This window comes from Prionailurus bengalensis, chromosome B2, assembly GCF_016509475.1.
Source record: "Prionailurus bengalensis isolate Pbe53 chromosome B2, Fcat_Pben_1.1_paternal_pri, whole genome shotgun sequence".
In the NCBI taxonomy this organism is placed as follows: Eukaryota; Metazoa; Chordata; class Mammalia; order Carnivora; family Felidae; genus Prionailurus; species Prionailurus bengalensis.
This window is the reverse complement of record NC_057349.1, coordinates 55,420,719-55,440,922: the sequence shown is the minus strand read 5'-3', so window position 1 is coordinate 55,440,922 and position 20,204 is coordinate 55,420,719. Positions and strand designations below refer to the sequence as shown.

General features: G+C 37.0%; 1 protein-coding gene across 1 annotated transcript in view; it reads left to right on the top strand.

Annotated features, from left to right (window-relative positions):
• KHDRBS2 (KH RNA binding domain containing, signal transduction associated 2) overlaps positions 1–20,204 on the top strand; it is a 609,605-nt gene that overhangs the window by 582,742 nt on the left and 6,659 nt on the right. Inside the window, exon 8 of the mRNA XM_043591717.1 lies at positions 6,070–6,128. Coding sequence (XP_043447652.1) covers positions 6,070–6,128 — 59 coding nt within the window. The remainder of the gene's footprint in view (positions 1–6,069; positions 6,129–20,204) is intronic.

Below are 20,204 nucleotides of genomic sequence, written 5' to 3'. Positions count from 1 at the left end.
ATGATTTTAAAGTTCAAATATAATATAACAATATAAAAATCACAGATGCATTGGTCAGTTACAATATTTTTAAGCTGTCAATCTGAATTTCATTCATATCAGAAAATAAATTTTTTTTCACTGCTCCCATTACTGTCACTATAACTAGATATTCCTTCTGAAGCATACACAAAGTTTTACAAAGATATTTATAGCAAGATATTCTAAGATTATTCATGTTCAAACACAGTCATGTCATCTTTGAATTCTTTTATTCAGTAATTTATTCATTCAACAAACGTTTACTGGATGCCTGTTTATCTTCAAGGGACTGCTTTAATTGCCACCATATTATTTTGGATATGGGGCATAGCTTCCTTAGTAAGGAGATCCACAATTCAGTGGCCTAAACAAGAAACAAAGTTTATCTCCCTCACATATAATAGACATGCACAAGTAGGTGGGCTCTGCTTCATGGCGCCATTCAGGGATCTAGGCTACTGGAATGTCATCGGTCTTAGTTTGGCTGCTATGACACAATACCATACATGGGGTGGCTTACAAGAAGAAATTTATTTCCTAAAGTCCTTGAGGCTGTAAGTCCCAAATCAAGGTGCCAGCATGGTTGGGTTTGAGTGAGAACTCTATTCTAGGTCGTAGACTTCTGTCTTCTTCTTGTATCTTCACATGGTAAAGAAAGAAAGAGCATGAGAGCTCTCTGGGATCCCCTTTTCAAGGGCACTAATCTCACTCAGACGGGCTCCACTCTCATGATCTAATTACTTCCCAAAAGTTCCACATCCTAACACTATCACATGGGGGGGTTAAGATTTCAACATACAAATTTGGGGAGACAAAAAGATTTGGTTCACTATACCATCATTAACACAGTTTTCCAAAATAGTTCCAAGTCATTCACATTTCCAATCAGTTACATAAAGTTGAAATGAAGTAGAGGACAAAGGAATTTACTTTTATGCAGATCATTAAAACATTTTTACACATCACTCTACATCTATGCTAGGAAATATAATTCTGAGATAGTCTTCCTTACTCAAAAGACAAATGGACTTGGAAGGGATAACTAGAAGTCTTCTCTGTCCAACCCTCTGGCTATGCACATACAAGTGAATACACTTCTTCTCATTAAAACAAAGATACCTACCTACTACCCAAGAGAGAAAATCCAAGTTCAGTTCTAATTACTGCAGCCAGCTCAAAATCCAGAAACTATGGAAAATATACAAAACTACATTAGGTTTTGATATGGTTCTTTGAGGTCTGACAACCTATAAAATGATGAGCAGATTGTCTTTGCCACTCTCAACTTTCTTCCCCATACATAATACCCAATATAAAGTGGTGGAAAAGGAACAGAATCGCACAATGGAAACTTTCATTGGGAAACACTGAAGGCTCCATAGGCAATGACAATTATAAAATCCGCCAAGTAGACATTAAAAGACACCTAAGCAACCACGCTGAAGTAAGTTTTTTGGGTAGTGCATCTGGCAACCTTGTGCGTTTTTTCGTGTTTGTTTGTTTTTGTTTTTTTTGTTTGTTTTTTCTGGAGATCATACCAGATTTACTAGAAGGTTCTTCTTTATCCTAATGGATAAATGGTCTTAATCCATAGCCGCATCTGTATTGAGTCAAGTATAGTGTGCCCTCGTTGGGGACTTAATTTTTACAGCCAGCATGCTTGTACATGTTCAGGAACCTAAGGAATGTTCTAGGGATCATACGTGGCAGTGAAGTCTAATGGGAAGAGGTGAGGGCATTTTTGAGCAACCCTCATCTCTTCTTTCTGTCATACAGAAACAGCTGACTTCTCTAATCCTGCCAAACCACAAGTTTCTGAACACTCTTTCATTTAGAACTCACACATAAATCAGGCAAAAATAACTTCTCTTAGCAAAGTTCTTCACTTCTGTTTCTTCTGGAAAAATGGCCCAATCTTATTTAAGCACATGACTTTTGTAAACCTTTCTAAAAACAGCAGGATTAAGAACATTTGGGCTTTGTTCAGCTTTTTCCTGTAGTGTCAAAATATATGCAGACCTATATGCAGCCTACTGTTCCAAGTTCACAGGCAATGGCATAACAAGGCCTATTAGCTTTCTACCCTACTATAATTTTTCTCCTTGTACTCTCCACTCTCCCACTAAGCTAATGCCCAGTATTTGGGGATTTTAATGGCAGTTGTACACTTCTCCATACTCATTTCTTTGACCAATTGTTGTGACAGAGAGATTCAAAGTTCAGTGGCTCAAACAAGATAAAAACCATTTTTTCCCCCACAGCAATCCCTAAGGTAGGCAGTGGTTTACACTAAGTCTGCTCCAACATGATCATTTAGAGACAGAAGTCCCTCTCATGTTGCCACCCATGACTTCCTAAAGTACTGTCTTTATTTGCATGGTAACTGCCAGATCATTACTTTGAGTGCCTTCTACCAACTAAGGAGATGACTGCACAAGTCCAAGATGAGCTTGTCATTGAATTGGAAATAACCTCAGGGTTGCCACTCTGACTTATGTGTACACCCTGTGCTTCCTGACTTAGTCACAAGGACACATCTAGTTGTAAGGATAGGTGAGGGATATATTTATTCGCAGTGCAGCCATTTGTCCATGCAAATGTTTTCTGAGGGAAGAAATGAGAAGTAATGTTTAGACAAGCAAAGGTATGGACTCTGACACAGACCACTATGCTTATTATCTGTTATTTTGCATTATCCATTATTTTACAAATATCTGATATGTTCCACTTTCCTGTTTTTAGAGTAGCTAAAAGTTAAAACTCCCTCTTGTTGTGGATGTATCATTTAGGACAGACAATAACTGTAGTTTCTTTGTCATGGTCTCTCTCTTTTTGCCATCCCTTACCTTCATCAATTAAAATTGAAACTGAGGGGGCGCCTGGGTGGCTCAGTCAGTTAAGCATCTGACTCTTGATTTCAGCTCAGGTCACGATCATAGTTGTGAGATGGGGCCCCATGTCAGGTTCTGTGCTGAGCATGGAGCCTGCTTAGGATTCTCTGTCTCCCTCTCTCTCTGTCCCTCCACCACTAACTCTCTCTCTTGCTCTCTCTCTCAAAATAATAAATAAGTAAACATTACAAAATTCAAATTGAAATCCAATGAGAAACATAATAATGCCACTAGACAGAGTTTGGAGCTAGTGGTCTTCATACAGCACTTTGCGAAACATAGGTTTTTTCAAGGAAACATGATTGATTGTGACAAAGGGAAAGAGAAGCTGCTGTCGATGCCCTCATTTTCTCTTCATCCATATAAATGGGAGGAATGCTGCCTGTTAAATCATATTCTCATGACTTCCATCTCTTGATCATCCAGGGAATCAATGTAACATCTCTCAGAAATTTGCGACACATGCATGAGGGTTCTCAATGAGGCTGTATCACCCCTTTTAAGCTAAGTATGTGAAAGAAGAGAGAAACGTCCAGCCACTAGCCAATGGCCTTAGACCAAGGGTGGGAAGAAACACTACCATACATTTTTTCTAGACCTTAGTCTCAAGGGTGGGAAGAAACACATACTACCATACATTTTTTTCTAGATAATTTGTGTATAGATATTCTGGGCAATGCAGGCTGCACTCAGTAATCTCTTTTTCCCAACTACTTTGTACTAAAACTGAGTAAGTGAATTCTCAGTTGCCTCCCTAATTTCTCTCTCTCATTTTCACCTCTAATACATAGACTTGTATTTTCTTTTTTGCTTCTCTTTCCTTATTATCAATGAAATCTAAAGTATTTAATGTAATGAGACCTACGAGATTGCCTTGAGGGATAATGACAACCACAACATTTTAGGCCGATCTCTCCTTTCAACCTAACCCTTTGGTATCTGTGGCCCACCCTCAGCCGTTATATAATTTGGTTTTTGATCTTAAGCCATTTTCTTGCCACACTTCATCACTGGACCAGTGGCCCATAGATTTAATAAAATTCTTAGAGGAGACTGGAACTCCAAAGTTAAAATCTCTGCTTTTTATTGAACACTTGGGGAAGAGGATTATTTTATGTATGGAGGTGTTGCTTCCTAGGTAAACATAAATGAGGATCTGAATATTCCAAGGTAGAGTAAAACCTTGGTTTGTGAGCATAATTAGTTCCAATAATATGCTTGTAATCCAAAGCACTTGTATTCAAAGCAAATTTCCCCATATGAAATAATGGAAACTCAGATGATTCATTCCAAAACCCAAAAATATTCACATAAAAATGATAATACTGTAATATAATACAAAATAATAAAGAAAATAAAAAATATAGGGCAAAATAAATTAACCTGTACTTACTTTGGAAAACCTTCATGGCTGGTGTGAGGGAGATGAGAGAGAAGAAGATTATTGTAGAACAACTTTCACTATCACTAACAGAATCACTGCTATCTATTGGCTCAATGGATCTTTTTCTGCATGAGGGCCATTGTATCTGCTCACACGGATGTTGACTATAGTATAGTATTAATAACTTTTGTCATATCCTGTATTTAATGTAGCTGGTAATAAGGCAGCAGAGGAAAGGGTCTATATTTGCAGGCAGCCTGACCTAGAATGAAGCAAAGCATTCCTAAGCTTACTCTTATATGGAAAAGCAAAGGGCTGCCCATAGGTGCTTTGAAGTGACAAAAAAATCCACTAGTGTCATTTCTGGGCACCTTCCAGTGTTCTGAAAAATCACTGATTTCTGCCAAACACCATGGCCTGAGACTGAGCATCTGAATAGAGGAGACAATCACCCATAATCCCACAGCAAGAGAAGAACGACTGCCTCAGTTGTGATCATGTGACATTGGCAACACGTAATACTCATATTGCAAGACATCACTCATTTATCAAGTTAAAATTTATTAGAAATGTTTGCTTGTCTGGTGGAACACTCGCAGAACAAGTTACTTGCAGTCCAAGGTTTTACTGTACTTAAAAGGAATTAGTAATCTTGACATTATTTATAAATTTATCTTATATACTATTTAAAATTATAAATGAAGATTCAAGCAGAGGATGTAAAATGAAGGAGCTTATTTGAGGGGAAATATCATATATCATAAATTATAAATATAAATGTGAATACATTAATATAGTAATGTATTCTGAGGACATCTCAGAAGTAACTAAAATGGCTAAAGGAACAGTAAATGGCCAACTGTTTCAAATGGTGTTAATGTAAAATGAGGACCATGTCTTGACCACCGGATTTGAAAATGTCAGGATATTGAGAAGAGCTGTTTCAGTGGAGACAACAGCCTGATTGGAATATCTTCAAAAGCATGTGGAAAGCAGTAAAGAGAGTGAACAGTTGCCTCTTTTCAAGAAATTTTTCTGTAAAGGGACAGAGAAAGGGCAAGTCACTAGAAGAAGATGTGGGGGTGAGGGAGGACTTTTTTGGGAATGAGAGATATATGAAATGCTTGGATGCTAGTGAGAATGGTACCTTAAAGGGGGAAGTACCACTGCAGGACAAAGTGATGACAACTGTAGTGGGGGAAGCCTGTTAGTAACTTGAGTAAGAAATGAAGGAAGGACACCTTCTTGTCAGTTATTGAAACACAGAAACATGTAGCAAAATATTAAGTAAAAATAAACAGCTTACATATTTGAGAAGTTCATGGACATGCCGTTGAAGGGCTAGAGGGGAGTATAAATACAATTTCAGTGTTTGGAAGTAAAGATGAAATTGATGCTTAAGGTAACAGCATTAAAAGCCACATACAGTTGACCAGATTGTCATCTTGTATAGCATAGCACTTTTTCTTGGAAATAGACCTTTATAACTTTCCTCTTGACAAATTTTGAAGTATGATACTTGTGTTTTAAGGAAAATTTGATTTATAAAATTGGAGGTTAGAGATAAAAAAGTTCTGAGGTGGCATGAGAAAATCATAGCGCTCCTTGTTAGTAACCTGTATGTCTTACAGAGTATTTTTTAGGATTGTGTTTTATGCTAGAGGTTCTTGGGATATTACTTTAGCACACATTTTGCTTTCAAATTCCATATGAGTTTCTGGGTTGATTCCCCCTTATTACAGTAGCATTGATTGCTGTCTAAATCTGTTGCAGTGTGCCTGAATACTATGACTACGGTCATGGAGTAAGTGAGGATGCCTATGACAGCTACGGTAAGACGTTTTCTTTACTAAAACTGTGAAATCAGAACATCCATCAGTCACTGACAACTCAGAAATTACTTCTATCTTTCTACCCCCAGTTTTTACAGAAGTCCAGACTAAATTGATTTATGTAATTTCAGGGTGAGATCTGACGTCCAACAGCCAGTCCCAGAAAACTGGACAGATCAATTTTGATCAAAATTTCAAAAGCAATTAATCACAATCATAGATCGTTTTCAACAGCAACAGTGAGCATTTTGAATAGTGTCTTACATGTTCCACTGTGCCCATTGTCTGACTCATTGATTTGACAACAATGCTGTGTCTTTCCTGCTGTCACAAAGATCATCAGGGCAATATACAGTTAAAATATTTTACAACTTTTAAGGGCAGAAAATGTGGCTTTCAAGTTATTTTTTTATAGCGTGCTAGGCATAGTTCTTAAAAGTGCCACATAATGCTTGGCATGAGAATTAATCAAACAGCATGTCAATCTATAAAAAGAATTAATTTCAAAAAATACACCATTTAATTAAAATACTTAAAGTTAATTGTAATTCAATTCAGTAAGATTTATTGAGTATCTGTGACATATCAATATAGTATATCACTTTTGAAACGTAGTTTTTCATCCCTTAAAATCTATATGCAGTATCACCAGTTAACCACCTTGAAAACACTCATGTAATTTTTTCAGCCCCCAATTTTTATTGAAATAATACCAAGGCCTCTCCATTTCTCTTTATGGGGAGCAGTAAAAGAGATCATGAATGTTGCCTCTGTGTTGGGGCTCCACATTATGAAGGTGCGGTGCTCCATAAAGATGCGGAAGGGAAGGTCCAGAGCTCAGTAGGAAAGGAGGAAGTGCACCCTCCTTGGAACTAGAGTTACCAAATAGACTCAATTCTCTAAGGCAATCATGAGGCCAAGCTCAGAAATAGTAGAAAAATAAAGCACCCCCACAATGATTGCCATTCATAAGCTGATTACATACATATATTTTATCATTTATTTTTTCATAATAAGTTGAACTATTAAGTGTTTTGAGCTCCATTTTATAATGAGGAAACGGAACAACAGAGGTTAAGCCGATATGAGAGTACAGCCATGAGGCTCGACTTCGGTTTTTTATATTCTCATCGGTGGTTGGAACGCTATTAATTGCTGCTACCATACATGAAGTACCTACCTATTATGTCTCTGTACTGAGCAATTTATAACGAGGATTAGAGATAACAGAAATAATCCTCATTCAACATTATATGTATATCTATATAATCTAGTCCCCATTAGACACATACAGGGTACACACTCCTGTTGCCATTTGCATTTGACAAATAAATAAGGGACTAAGGCTCAGAGCAGTAAGTAACTTGCCTGAGTTAAACAATTAGCAAATGACAGAGCAAGAATGTGAATTCAAGTGTGTCTGATTTTGTTGTTGGGAAGTGGGGGGCAGAGTTCAGTCGACCTAGTGAGAAAGAACAGGACCTGCTACTTTAAACCTGACTTTGTTTTAAAGGAAGGGAATTGAGCTCAGTGAGATTTCTCTAAATCCTTGCAGCTGCTCTCCCACTAATCTAAGGTTGTCTACAGTATTTTACAGGAAAATAATTAGTCTAAAATGAGCACTAGGCTCACTCTCTCTCAGATTCCAGCTTCTCCAGCACCAAATGAACCTAATCTCCCTGCTGTGAGAGACAGGCATATTCTCCAAAATAACTTAAACATATTTTCAGAAATTATTTCACAGAAAAAATAAGTGATAGACAAGTTTGCACAGGTCTGGCTCAGTTGGTACAGCATTTGCTTAGTTCAACAGAGCAATAAGTCAGTCTGCATTGTTCCAAGCATATTCTTAATCAAATAGGAATCAAGCCATATGCCTTGTATAATTAGTTACTAAGGACGATAGATGAATAAGATACAGCATGGGCCTTTCTTTAATTCATTCAACTTTGTGCATATAGGTATCACCAGGCTGTAGGAACATGATGTTGTACACAATAGACATTTTCCTTCCTCAGTTCCTACTGTTTACTGTTGAGAAACAGATGCGTACATATAAAAACTCGTGCCATATTGGGGTGCCTAGGTGCCTTGTTCGGTCAAGCATCTGACTCTTGATCTCATTTCAGGTCATGATCTCACAGTTCATGGGATCAAGCCCCACAATGGGCTCTGTGCTGACAGCACAGAGTCTCTTGGGATTCTCTCTCTCCCTCTGCCCCTCCCTGCTTGTGTGAGCTCTCTCTCTTTAAATAAATAAATAAACTTTAAAAAAATGCACCAGATTATAAACCATATGATACAAGAGAACGTCAGAGAACATTATTTATGTAACAAATATTTATTTAGTGGCTAACACGTGTAAGCCATTGTTCTCAATTCTGGAGATACTGTAGTGAACAATCTCTTCACACTTACATTATTATTTATAAATCACTTTTTTAAAAAATGGAATCATTGCAAAATACAGTCATTGCTTTTTATACTTAGCACAACAATTTGAAGAAAATCACACCTATGAGCTTTATTTTATGGAATTACATGTAGTAAAATCAATGGCAGGGATGAATCTGACGGTGTAGTTGGGTAATAGGAGATGGGTTTTCTCTTTCTCAGTTATTTACATTTTAAAATGTTACCACCATGTAAGGTAGTAGAGAAAAGGTGTGAACACAAACTATTGCTTCTCAGATCTTATAAGGGACACGAAGGGGGCCATGGTCAGGAGAGTGGGGCTCACCTCTGTAACCGATAGGTCTTACATGATTCTTTCTTGGTTATTTGATTCTTCTGCAGCAAAGTCTCAAGACAACCCCTTTATTTTAAAAGCTACACCTACCCAAAAGCACTAGATTTCATCCTGGGTCAAATTACAATTTACCAATAACCAATTCTCAGCACATAGAAACGGTTGATAAATTATTTTTTAATGAAGTAATGAAGAAAAGGCAGAAAAGGATTTGACTGGACAGAGTAAGAAAGTTATTAAGTAGGAATTTTTACATAGTAACCTAACCTATTTTATTAACTAAAATGTCAGATAAATTGACCATATTCTTAGCATTTGAAGATTACGTATATACATGTACCTAAAAACAGACTGATGTTTAGGGCCATGATTTTTTCTTTGACCACTAGGATCTGTTGCCATATTGTGACATTACTGAGCAAGCATTAATTCAAGAATAAACTTCACATTCAAGGTGTTTTTATTCTTTGCTTGAAAATGTTGGTATGTCAACACTCTATGCATTCTAATTTAGGAAGTGCTTCTTGATTTTCATGTCAGAAGGATAATTGTTCAGGAGAGAGTTTAGTTATTTTATTGAGGTCAGAAGTGATGATATCCCAGGGGCTGAAGCAAAGAAATCTAGCTAATATGTTGCAACCTTCTTTCCTGGTGTAGATCTCATAGAAAATGATATGTGTGCAGTGCAGTGGAACTGAAGGAGGAGCTGCTCACAAGCCAGGATTCAAGCTGTCCAAGGTCCATTCCACAACCCCATAACCCTCTCAGCTCACTACAACCTATCTCTGGTATACATTAGGCCACAGAAGGGGGATCAGAGACTCTGAACAAAAGCAATTCTGTTTTAAATGATGCACATGTGAAATTGATTTTATTTTTCTAGATTTTGTGGGGTTTTTTTTGCCACAGGTGTTCAGAAATCTAAGCAGATACATAGGTCTGATTAACCTAACAAATAAGTTATTTTTTTTCTTATTCTAAAAGTAATACACTTCCACTATAGAAAGTTAGTTTTGAAAAAGACAGAAATTTTCAAACCATCCTGAATTACACTACTATATTCATTCTTTACTTTTTGTTATATATTTTGCCAGTTTTTTAATCCATCATGATACACGTTTAAAAAGAGAACACAAAATAGGATACTTAATAAAAATTATTTTAAGATTTTCCAATCATTAAATAGTTTGTTTTCAGTTCTGAATCATTACAATTATACCTTGACAAAATGCACAATTTAATATACTTTCACATGCAGTATCAGAATTAACCACTACTATGATCAGTTGAAAATGATCCTGCTTTTGTATAACCAGGAAATAAAGAAAATACTTGCAGTCTATCCATATTATTACTATCTCATATAGTAATGAGATTTAAATTTTCAGAATTCGCATACGCTCATATCTTCTATAGACAATAGTAAAAGGGCCAAGTCAAAAGCTGAGAAATAGTAAGCGCTCAGCATCATAATCTTAAAGTCTAATTAATAAATTAACATGCATTATATACATCCAGATTTTAGTGTTAGCTTATTACACAAAGGGAGCTTCAAGTACAAGTTTCTTGTTGATAGGTTGCTTATCCTATCATATCCAAATGGGCAGATGATAAAATTTAAGTATGCATGTGGAACAGTTATTTGAGGACCTATTCATCTCAAATACAGATTGGTTGATGTTTTTTCATTAATTTTCCATACCTTACATATTAACTCATATCCATTTATAGCTGACCTTTAATGAGTTGTGCACAGACTTAAATCAGTAACACTTAAACCTTGCATCTCCACTGATTTGTTCAATTCCTTTCTGAATTAGTAATTTCTCTCTGTTACAGTTTGATTGTATCATTGGTACAGATATTAAATCTCAATGGGAAGTCTGTATTTTTTATAAAATAAATAGCCCCGCTTCTCACTTTCCTGGCAACACTGCAGATTTGGAATGTAAGTGAGAAGGCTCAGAATCAGTTGCCTCTCCTGCTCAGGTTGGTGGAAAGACCTGTGTGGTAAACAGCTTTGGGAAAGGAGGAAGGAATGTTCTTCAGGATAATTGGATCCTGCATTCAAAAGACTCACAGATGGAATCTCTCATTTAGGATTCCTTTAGAAATGATTTGAAATAAACCACTGGAAGTAAAAATGCAATCATTCAGTGTGATGCTTCACTCTGAATCTTCATAAATTGTGTGTATCACCAGATTAAAATTATATTTGTGTCTTTCAGGCCCATAATTCATGTTGAAGTGGCAAATATGTTGACTTCAGAGAAAAACATGCATCCTTTTGGACTTCATCACAGTTAGATTATTTAAGATATTTGCATACAATTTAATATTAATGATTAAACTCTTTTCTGGTAACACTATAAATATAAAATTTTAAATATTAAATCTTTTCAACGTGAGTACTAAAATACAGCATATATTATTTATTATATTTAATATTTAATGTTTTCATGTGTATTAAACATTTCATTGATCTTTAATTATTATTAAATTAATATTTAAATATTAGGTTTCTGATAACTTGAATTTACTTTGGATCACAAATATTTGACTTACAGGAATCCAAATCAGTTTCTTCATTTTAAGAATATTTCCTAACTTATCAGAGTCATTATAATTGTTTTGGTTAAGTCTGAATAGTTCATAATTCAGTAAGGGTGCATTTTAAATATAGTGCATAGATTAGCTTGGCTAAACAATGTTTCACATAGGAAACATTCTCTAAATTCTCTCTGAGATTGACAGCTAAGAATGGACGGCAAGATTCTCAGAGAAAAGAACTGTTTATTAAAATGTATTTAATGTATGAACTGAAGAGCTAATTATGCATCCATTCTTTAGTGGCATTTAAGATGACAGCTGTGTGGAAGCAAGGAGGATAATATTAATACACTGTCTTGAAATGAATGAAAGCAAAAAGAATTTTGTGCTATATTCTAGGGTATTTGAGTGCCTCACTTCAAGATGATTGCTGAACACAAAACCCATTTTGTGTTCAGAGGCAGGAATGATTATTATCCCAGTATGAAAATAAGCCCTGAATTGATTTATCTGTGAAAACAGCAAAAGAAAATGAAGCTAACTGGCAATCATGCCATCCATGTGATTCAAGAACAAAGACTGTCCATTTTTAAGAGTAAGTGGAAATATAAATTTGAGGAAATTGATTTTACAAATGAAGATGAGTTCCTTAATATGGGCAAGAATTTACCAGACATTTTAAAAACTAATGTATACAACCAATTTATTTTTCCTAGGACTTATTAATATTGAAATTGCTACATGATAGGCTACTGAGAAAAATACCACTGTTATTTATTCTGTTTAACTTTTAATATAGATTTTTAAACTCTATTTTTAACCAAAAAGATTAATGAAATGGCGCTTCTAAAGTATTTTTTACGTTTACTTATTTATTTTGAAAGAGAGAGACAGTAAACAGGACAGAGGCAGAGAGAGAGAGAGAGAATCCCAAGCAGGCTCCACACCCTCAGCCTAGACCCCAATGTGGAGCTTGAACTCACAATGCATGAGAGTCTATGAGATTAATTACAGATTTTAGAATCACCTGGTGAACCTTGAAAAAAATACCAAAGTCCAGTTACTACCCAAGATCAGCTCCATCACAGTTTTGGACATAAGAACTGGGCATCAGTTGAATAGTGGTATCAGTGGTCCTATCTGAAGCTAAAGTTGAGAATAAGTTTTAGATACATACATGAGAACTTGATGAAAAGTAGCCAATGATCTTAATATGAATGGTCAAAACTGTGCCAGGCACTTGCATCCTTAAAGGCACCACACAAGTTATGCACAGGCTGCCTTTAGAACACTGGGTACTTTAAAAGCAAATATTGTGTTATAGGACCTGACATTTTCAGTTCACTTTAAAAAAAAAAAGCTGTAAGTTTAAGTAATGGAAAATAGAATTTGTCCTTTTTTTGAACAATGGTGTGCTGAACAGTTAAATCTTAAACTTGACGTTGTCTAAAATACACCCAACAGATAGAGAGTCCACAAAAAATTATAGCCCACAAGCACCCAACAATTCTCTTGTTGAGACAATAAACCAAGCCATAGGAAAGTTCTTTTATCACTTTCTTTTCTGCTGAGCTAATGGGGCAATCATTTTAACTGATGGGGAGGGAGGAGTTGAGTGATTTATTGTCAGAATCTTGGGGTGAACAGATCATGTACAAAAAGTATATTCAATATGACATAGATTTTCATTTAGAATATATAAAACGAGCTGTTTTTAAAACACAAAGTACAGAATACAAAATATAAAGCTGGGAAAACGTTTTCTTAGAAATACACTAGCAAAGAAAAAAATATACTAGAGGCCTACCACCTTAGGGGGTCTTTATAATAAATTTCCACAGTTTGGGGAGATTTTTATGTTTATTAAAAGAGGATATGAATTTTAAAAAGACCAGGACACCTTGTCCTGAAATAAATGTGTAACATATATTTATCAAATATGTCATAATTTATTGAATGATTCAGTGGGAACTGATATATATGCTGAAAAAAAGTATGCCAGTTGAAAATATAATTATGATTATTGATGACTAATATCAGTGTCTTTTTGTAAATGACCTAACCGTATGAAGATCTTGTCAAACCTTTAGTTCTGCTGGTAACAAAATATGCCAGGGGATGGGGAGGATGGATCTAGAACACTTAGGTCAGTTTCTCTGGAGCCTGGCAACTGTGCAGGAAGATTCCAGAAATCCCCTTGTGATCAGGGGAGTATAGCAGCAGAAGATAGACAGATACCCCTGGAGGCCATTAGCATTCGGAAATTCCAGCAGGGATAGGTCCAGTTATGGGCCAAGAGCTAGGTAGGATTTGGCTGCTGAGAAGACTGGGGAGAGCAAACAAAGAAATTAGGGTGAGTGCTTAGAGTTAGCCCAAATGTCACAAGTTAAGGGCACAAGTGTCCACAAAACTGCCCCTACTTCACACTCCAGTCACACATTTGGGAGACTCTAGACCACCCTCTCTTCTGACCATTTGGCTATAGATTTGGAATTCCCACTACCCCCTTGGGTTTGATAATTTTTCAAAATGACTCACAGAAGTAAAGGGCTTCTGTAAAGAAAGGGCTCTAACTTACAATTAACTTTATTGGAGCAAAAGGAAAGAAAGCAGAAGGAGGCAAAGAGAGAGATGCATAGAGCATGGCCTGGGTGAATCCCAAATATGAAGCTTTGAAAGTCTTCAGGATGGCACTATCCCTCCCGGCATACTGATGTGTAACAACACACAAGGTATTGCCAAGCTCTTGAAAACCTCAGTGCCCAGAGTTTTCATTATAGCTCCATGATGCAGCATGAATGCCTGAATCATCTCCAACTCCTGCCTCCTTTTCTCTCCAGATTGGGCTGATATCACTTGGTTAATGCCCAAATCCTCTAACCTCCTGGTTGGTCTTTCAAGTGGGACCAGCCCACATCCTGAGTCATCTCATTAGCATGAACTATCCTGTGTGGTCTGAGGAGCCACCACTGATAACAAAGACCTTCCCATCACTCCAGGACATTCCAGAGTTTAGACTTAACTTCACAGTAACCAGGGACAAAGGGCAGCCAAAATGTTTGTTTCCGGAGGGAGAGGGTGGTGGTAACAATGTGAGCACCCACGTGGGAAAGCAGGCAGAGTCATGCTGAGAGGAAAGCAGAGTCAGAGCTGGTCACTGTCAACATTTTGCTGAGCTTAAAACCTGGTATTCTGTAACTCCCATAACTTGGTGTTGCTCTAAGAATATACTCTGGGCTCATTTCTGTTCTCAAGTATAGAAATGACAGATGTGAGGGGAGTAAGGCAATCAAAACTGTTACAAATTCAGTTTCTTTGTCTATGAAGCTATGCTACCTAGCGTACCTTCTTCACTGAGTTGAGGGCATTATTGGAATTCTTAGAGAAGAGAATCATAAAATAGTATTTTGTATCATCATTCTTATCCTTCCATTATTTTTCATAAAGTTCTTATGTACAAAAAAAAGTCTGTGGCTGAATTCTGCAGACTTTTGATTGATTCAGGATTTTATTTCACAACAGTAAAAGTATTTTTTAAACTCAACTCACAAAAGATTCTACGTTGTGTCCAATTATCAGCCACCTTTTTTTTTCTGTACCTTCCATTTTGGAATATTTTGCATATTTTTTCTCTTCTGTTTTTCATTTTTAATGTTTATTTTTGAGAAAGAGAGAATGTGAGCAAGGGAGGGGCAGAGAGAGAGAGAGAAAGAATGTGAAACAGGCTCTAGGCTCTGAGCTGTTGGCACAGGGCCCAGGGTGAGGCTTAAACTCAAGAACCAGGAGATCATGACCTGAGCTGAAGTCAGACCAGACGCTTAACTGACTGAGCCACCCAGGTGCCCCTATGCATATTTTCAGTATGTACTACATTTTAAAAATTCATATTTGTTTTTATAATCAACAAATGGACTTTGGAGTCAGTTTACTTATCCATTTCATCGTCCACGTGGGCAATGGAAAACAGCTGCTTTCAAAAACCACTTAGGGACTTCACCTAAGAGCTTCTTCAAAGACTAAAATGAATTGCACTGTTTTCGAGGAACTATTGGTATTTAGGAGAAGTTCCCCAGTAGCTAAGAGAAGCTTTTAAGAAGCCCCAAAACACCCAGCCCATCTCTGGCATGTGGGATCACTACCAGAAATCATCATTATCATTCTTAGGATGAATCAAAATAAGCAATAAAAAAAACTAATCTATAAATATTTACTAGTTGCTAAGGGAAATATAAGTTTTTTCTCAACATATTAAGCAAAATGAAATCATTAATTTGCTGAAATACAACAGGTATCTAAAGTTTGTGTCTTATACTTGAAACCTTTGGTTCGTTCTACTTGTTTCTTCCCCTAATTGGTCCATTTCCATGCAACAACAAGATGACCTTCCTTTTGAGAAAAAGAGTTTAAAATCTTAACTATACCAACAACACTCATTGTATTTCAAGACCCAAGACATTTTTTTCAATGAATACTGTAGAATACCTGTACTTTAGTTGATCATCAAAGTCATCAACTCCAATGCTCTAAAATCAAGGATCAGATCATGCTAGACTGTGCATGGAATTCCTTGCTAAGGAATTTGGACTTGACCTTGAGTATGCTACAAGAGCAATTGACCAGGCAGGCCTCATCATTTGTACTAAGAAAAGTCCCTCTGGCTAGAAGGTGAAGAAGAGTAGGAATGTACACATACACACATTAGGGGAATGTGTGTGTGTGTGCGTGTGTCTACACACACAAAGATATACCTATGTATAACATATTACAACATATCACATCATATTGTGTGTAGACACACACACATATATATATATATATATATATATATACACACACACACACACACATTTAAAATCATGGAAAGACCCAAAAGATATAACTAGGTAGATGAGCACTCTGGGCAAAGATGAGAATGGCTTGGCATGGAATAGGGTTGGTAGGGATGGAAAGAGATGGATGAGTTAAATGCATATTAAGGAAGAAAATGTAATAATCCACATTAAGGAAGAAAACACAAAGCTTGATGATTGATTAGATTGACTGAGCAAAGGTGAGAGGATGCCAAGGGTTTTGATGAGTAACTAGACAAGTTGTAGGTGGTAGCATCAGTCTCTGCAATACAAAACTTGGGAAGAGCATTAAGTATTTGGAGAAAAAGATGAGTTTAGTTTTGGGAAACACTGACTTTGAAACACCTGAGGAGATGCCCCTCAGGCAGTTAGATATACATGTCAGAAGCTCAGAATGGTCTGTAACAATTAAAATGTATCATCCGTATGCAGATTAAGAAACTTACCACCTGCCAAAAAAGTCTTTCAAGTAGAGGCAGAACCAGAATTCAAATGCAGACCTGGCTAGAGAGCCCTGAGACTCCCATTCGAAGTGAAGAGATCTGAGGGAAGGCTATGGCTTCTTTTATGGGTACAAATGAAGGTGTAAAATATTTAAGTAGAATTAATTTATTCAATAAATAATTACCAAGTGCCTGCCATGTGCATCACAAACCTCTGGAGTTGAGAAGAGAGTGCTTAGAAAGGCCCAGCCCTCTGATACTCTCTAGATGGAATATTCCAAGTGTTACTTTTTTCTAACAGGGAATATCTAATTAAAAATTTGAAATAGTGATAAAAGCTGTAAATGCTTCTCAGAGGCTGACTGAATTTCCTGAGAGCGTAACTGATGGTGAACTCAAAGTTAACTCTTCTTAGAACATAATTCAGTATGTTCATCTGTGAAAACAGATGCTGGTCACCCATATTTCCCCTTCTGCACTATAATATTTTACCCTCTGTATTTTGTAACAATAAACTCTGCGATTACACATGGTGGCAATACAAACTATGTAGATAAAATTGTTGAACCATTAGGTGCCAACGTTTCATTAATATTTTAAAATGCTCAGGGCAGAGCAGACATGCTTTCTATGTTAGAGGAATGAACACCTAGATTTGCACCTTAACAAATTCAGTTCAAGCAGCCCACACTCTTGTTAACAAAATTAAAGCTATGCTCTCACTCATTTAGCTAATACTTTGTTGTAGGAACCACTAGTTATAAAGTAAATCAAGGGGATTAGAATAAATGAAGTCCTATTTCCTAGGCAAGAAAAGGAGAAAGGGAGTGGAAGCCAGGAGCTTCTTTCAGATGAAGGCAGTGGTAGAAAATGGTAAGATGATTATAGATAAAAATTCTGGGTCTTCCAGACAAACTTTCTGAGCTATAATTTTCTCATCTTTAAAAGGAAGACAACGTTGGCACATACCTTACAGGAAGGTGTGAGGATTTGCTAATAATACACATAAAATGCCCTACACTGTATTTGGCCCTTGGAAGATGTGATGACAGGGAATATCTCAATTTTTTTTAAAAGGATAGGTATTTAAAAATTAAAGAAAATGCACATTGTTATAGTGAGTTACAAGAACAAAACATCTAATCTAGCATATTCTCTTTGGGAATAAATAGCAATGACAAAACATGTAAGAATATATTCGAAAGGTGCTTTTAAGTAGAAAGATATGCCTTAGAGAAATATGAGAAATTTAACTGAGACCAACAAATGGAGTGGCTTAGAGCCAGGTGAATTTTAATCAACCTTGTAATGTTCTTAAATGACTGGCAAACCAGACGCCAGTGGTTTGTAATAATAGAAATTAGATTTCCCACTTTCCTTGTGGTTTTTACATACTGGTTTCTAGTATACTAAAAATAAATAGCATGAGCTCTCCCTTTTTGTTGTGGTATTTTTATTTTGATTTTTGGGGGTGTTGTTGTTGGTGTTGTGTTATTGGTTTTATTTTGAGAGAGCGCAAGAGAGAGTGAGAGCGACAACAAGAGTAAGAGAGAATCTTAAACAGGCTCCCCAGTGAGCACAGAGTCCGACACGGGGCTCGATCCCACAACCCTGGGATCGTGATCTGAGCTGAAATCAAGAGTCAGATGCTTAACCCGACTGAGCCACCCAGACACCCCTTATTTATGTTATGGTATGGTATGGTATGTTAATGTGGTGAGTTAAAAAAAAATTTAGGTTCTTTTTAAGATATCAGAACTATATGGCACAAAAGCAGACACAGAGACCAATGGAATAGAATAGAAACCCCAGAACTAGACCCACAAACGTATGGCCAACTCATCTTTGACAAAGCAGGAAAGAACATCCAATGGAAAAAAGACAGCCTCTTTAACAAATGGTGCTGGGAGAACTGGACAGCAACATGCAGAAGGTTGAAACTAGACCACTTTCTCACACCATTCACAAAAATAAACTCAAAATGGATAAAGAACCTAAATGTGAGACAGGAAACCATCAAAACCTTAGAGGAGAAAGCAGGAAAAGACCTCTCTGACCTCAGCCGTAGCAATCTCTTACTCGACACGTCCCCAAAGGCAAGGGAATTAAAAGCAAAAGTGAATTACTGGGACCTTATGAAGATAAAAAGCTTCTGCACAGCCAAGGAAACAACCAACAAAACTAAAAGGCAACCAACGGAATGGGAAAAGATATTCGCAAATGACATATCGGACAAAGGGCTAGTATCCAAAATCTATAAAGAGCTCACCAAACTCCACACCCGAAAAACAAATAACCCAGTGAAGAAATGGGCAGAAAACATGAATAGACACTTCTCTAAAGAAGACATCCGGATGGCCAAGAGGCACATGAAAAGATGTTCAGCGTCGCTACTTATCAGGGAAATACAAATCAAAACCACACTCAGGTATCACCTCACGCCAGTCAGAGTGGCCAAAATGAACAAATCAGGAGACTATAGATGCTGGAGAGGATGTGGAGAAACGGGAACTCTCTTGCACTGTTGGTGGGAATGCAAATTGGTGCAGCCGCTCTGGAAAGCAGTGTGGAGGTTCCTCAGAAAATTAAAAATAGACCTACCCTATGACCCAGCAATAGCACTGCTAGGAATTTATCCAAGGGATACAGGAGTACTGATGCATAGGGGCACTTGTACCCCAATGTTCATAGCAGCACTCTCAACAATAGCCAAATTATGGAAAGAGCCTAAATGTCCATCAACTGATGAATGGATAAAGAAATTGTGGTTTATATACACAATGGAATTCTACGTGGCAATGAGAAAAATGAAATATGGCCTTTTGTTGTTTTTTTTTAAATTTTTTTTTCAACGTTTATTTATTTTTGGGACAGAGAGAGACAGAGCATGAACAGGCGAGGGGCAGAGAGAGAGGGAGACACAGAATCGGAAACAGGCTTCAGGCTCTGAGCCATCAACCCAGAGCCCGACGCGGGGCTCGAACTCACGGACCGCGAGATCGTGACCTGGCTGAAGTCGGACGCTTAACCGACTGCGCCACCCAGGCGCCCCGAAATATGGCCTTTTGTAGCAACGTGGATGGAACTGGAGAGTGTGATGCTAAGTGAAATAAGCCATACAGAGAAAGACAGATACCATATGGTTTCACTCTTATGTGGATCCTGAGAAACTTAACAAGAACCCATGGGGGAGGGGAAGGAAAAAAAAAAGAGGTTAGAGTGGGAGAGAGCCAAAGCATAAGAGACTCTTAAAAACTGAGAACAAACTGAGGGTTGATGGGGGGTGGGAGGGAGGAGAGGGTGGGTGATGGGTATTGAGGAGGGCACCTTTTGGGATGAGCACTGGGTGTTGTATGGAAACCAATTTGTCAAAAAATTTCATATAAAAAAAAAAAGAAAAGAAAAAAAATTTAACTACCATAAAAAAAAATTAAAAAAAATAAGATATCAGAACTATAAACAACTAGCTATGTAGGGTCTAGCA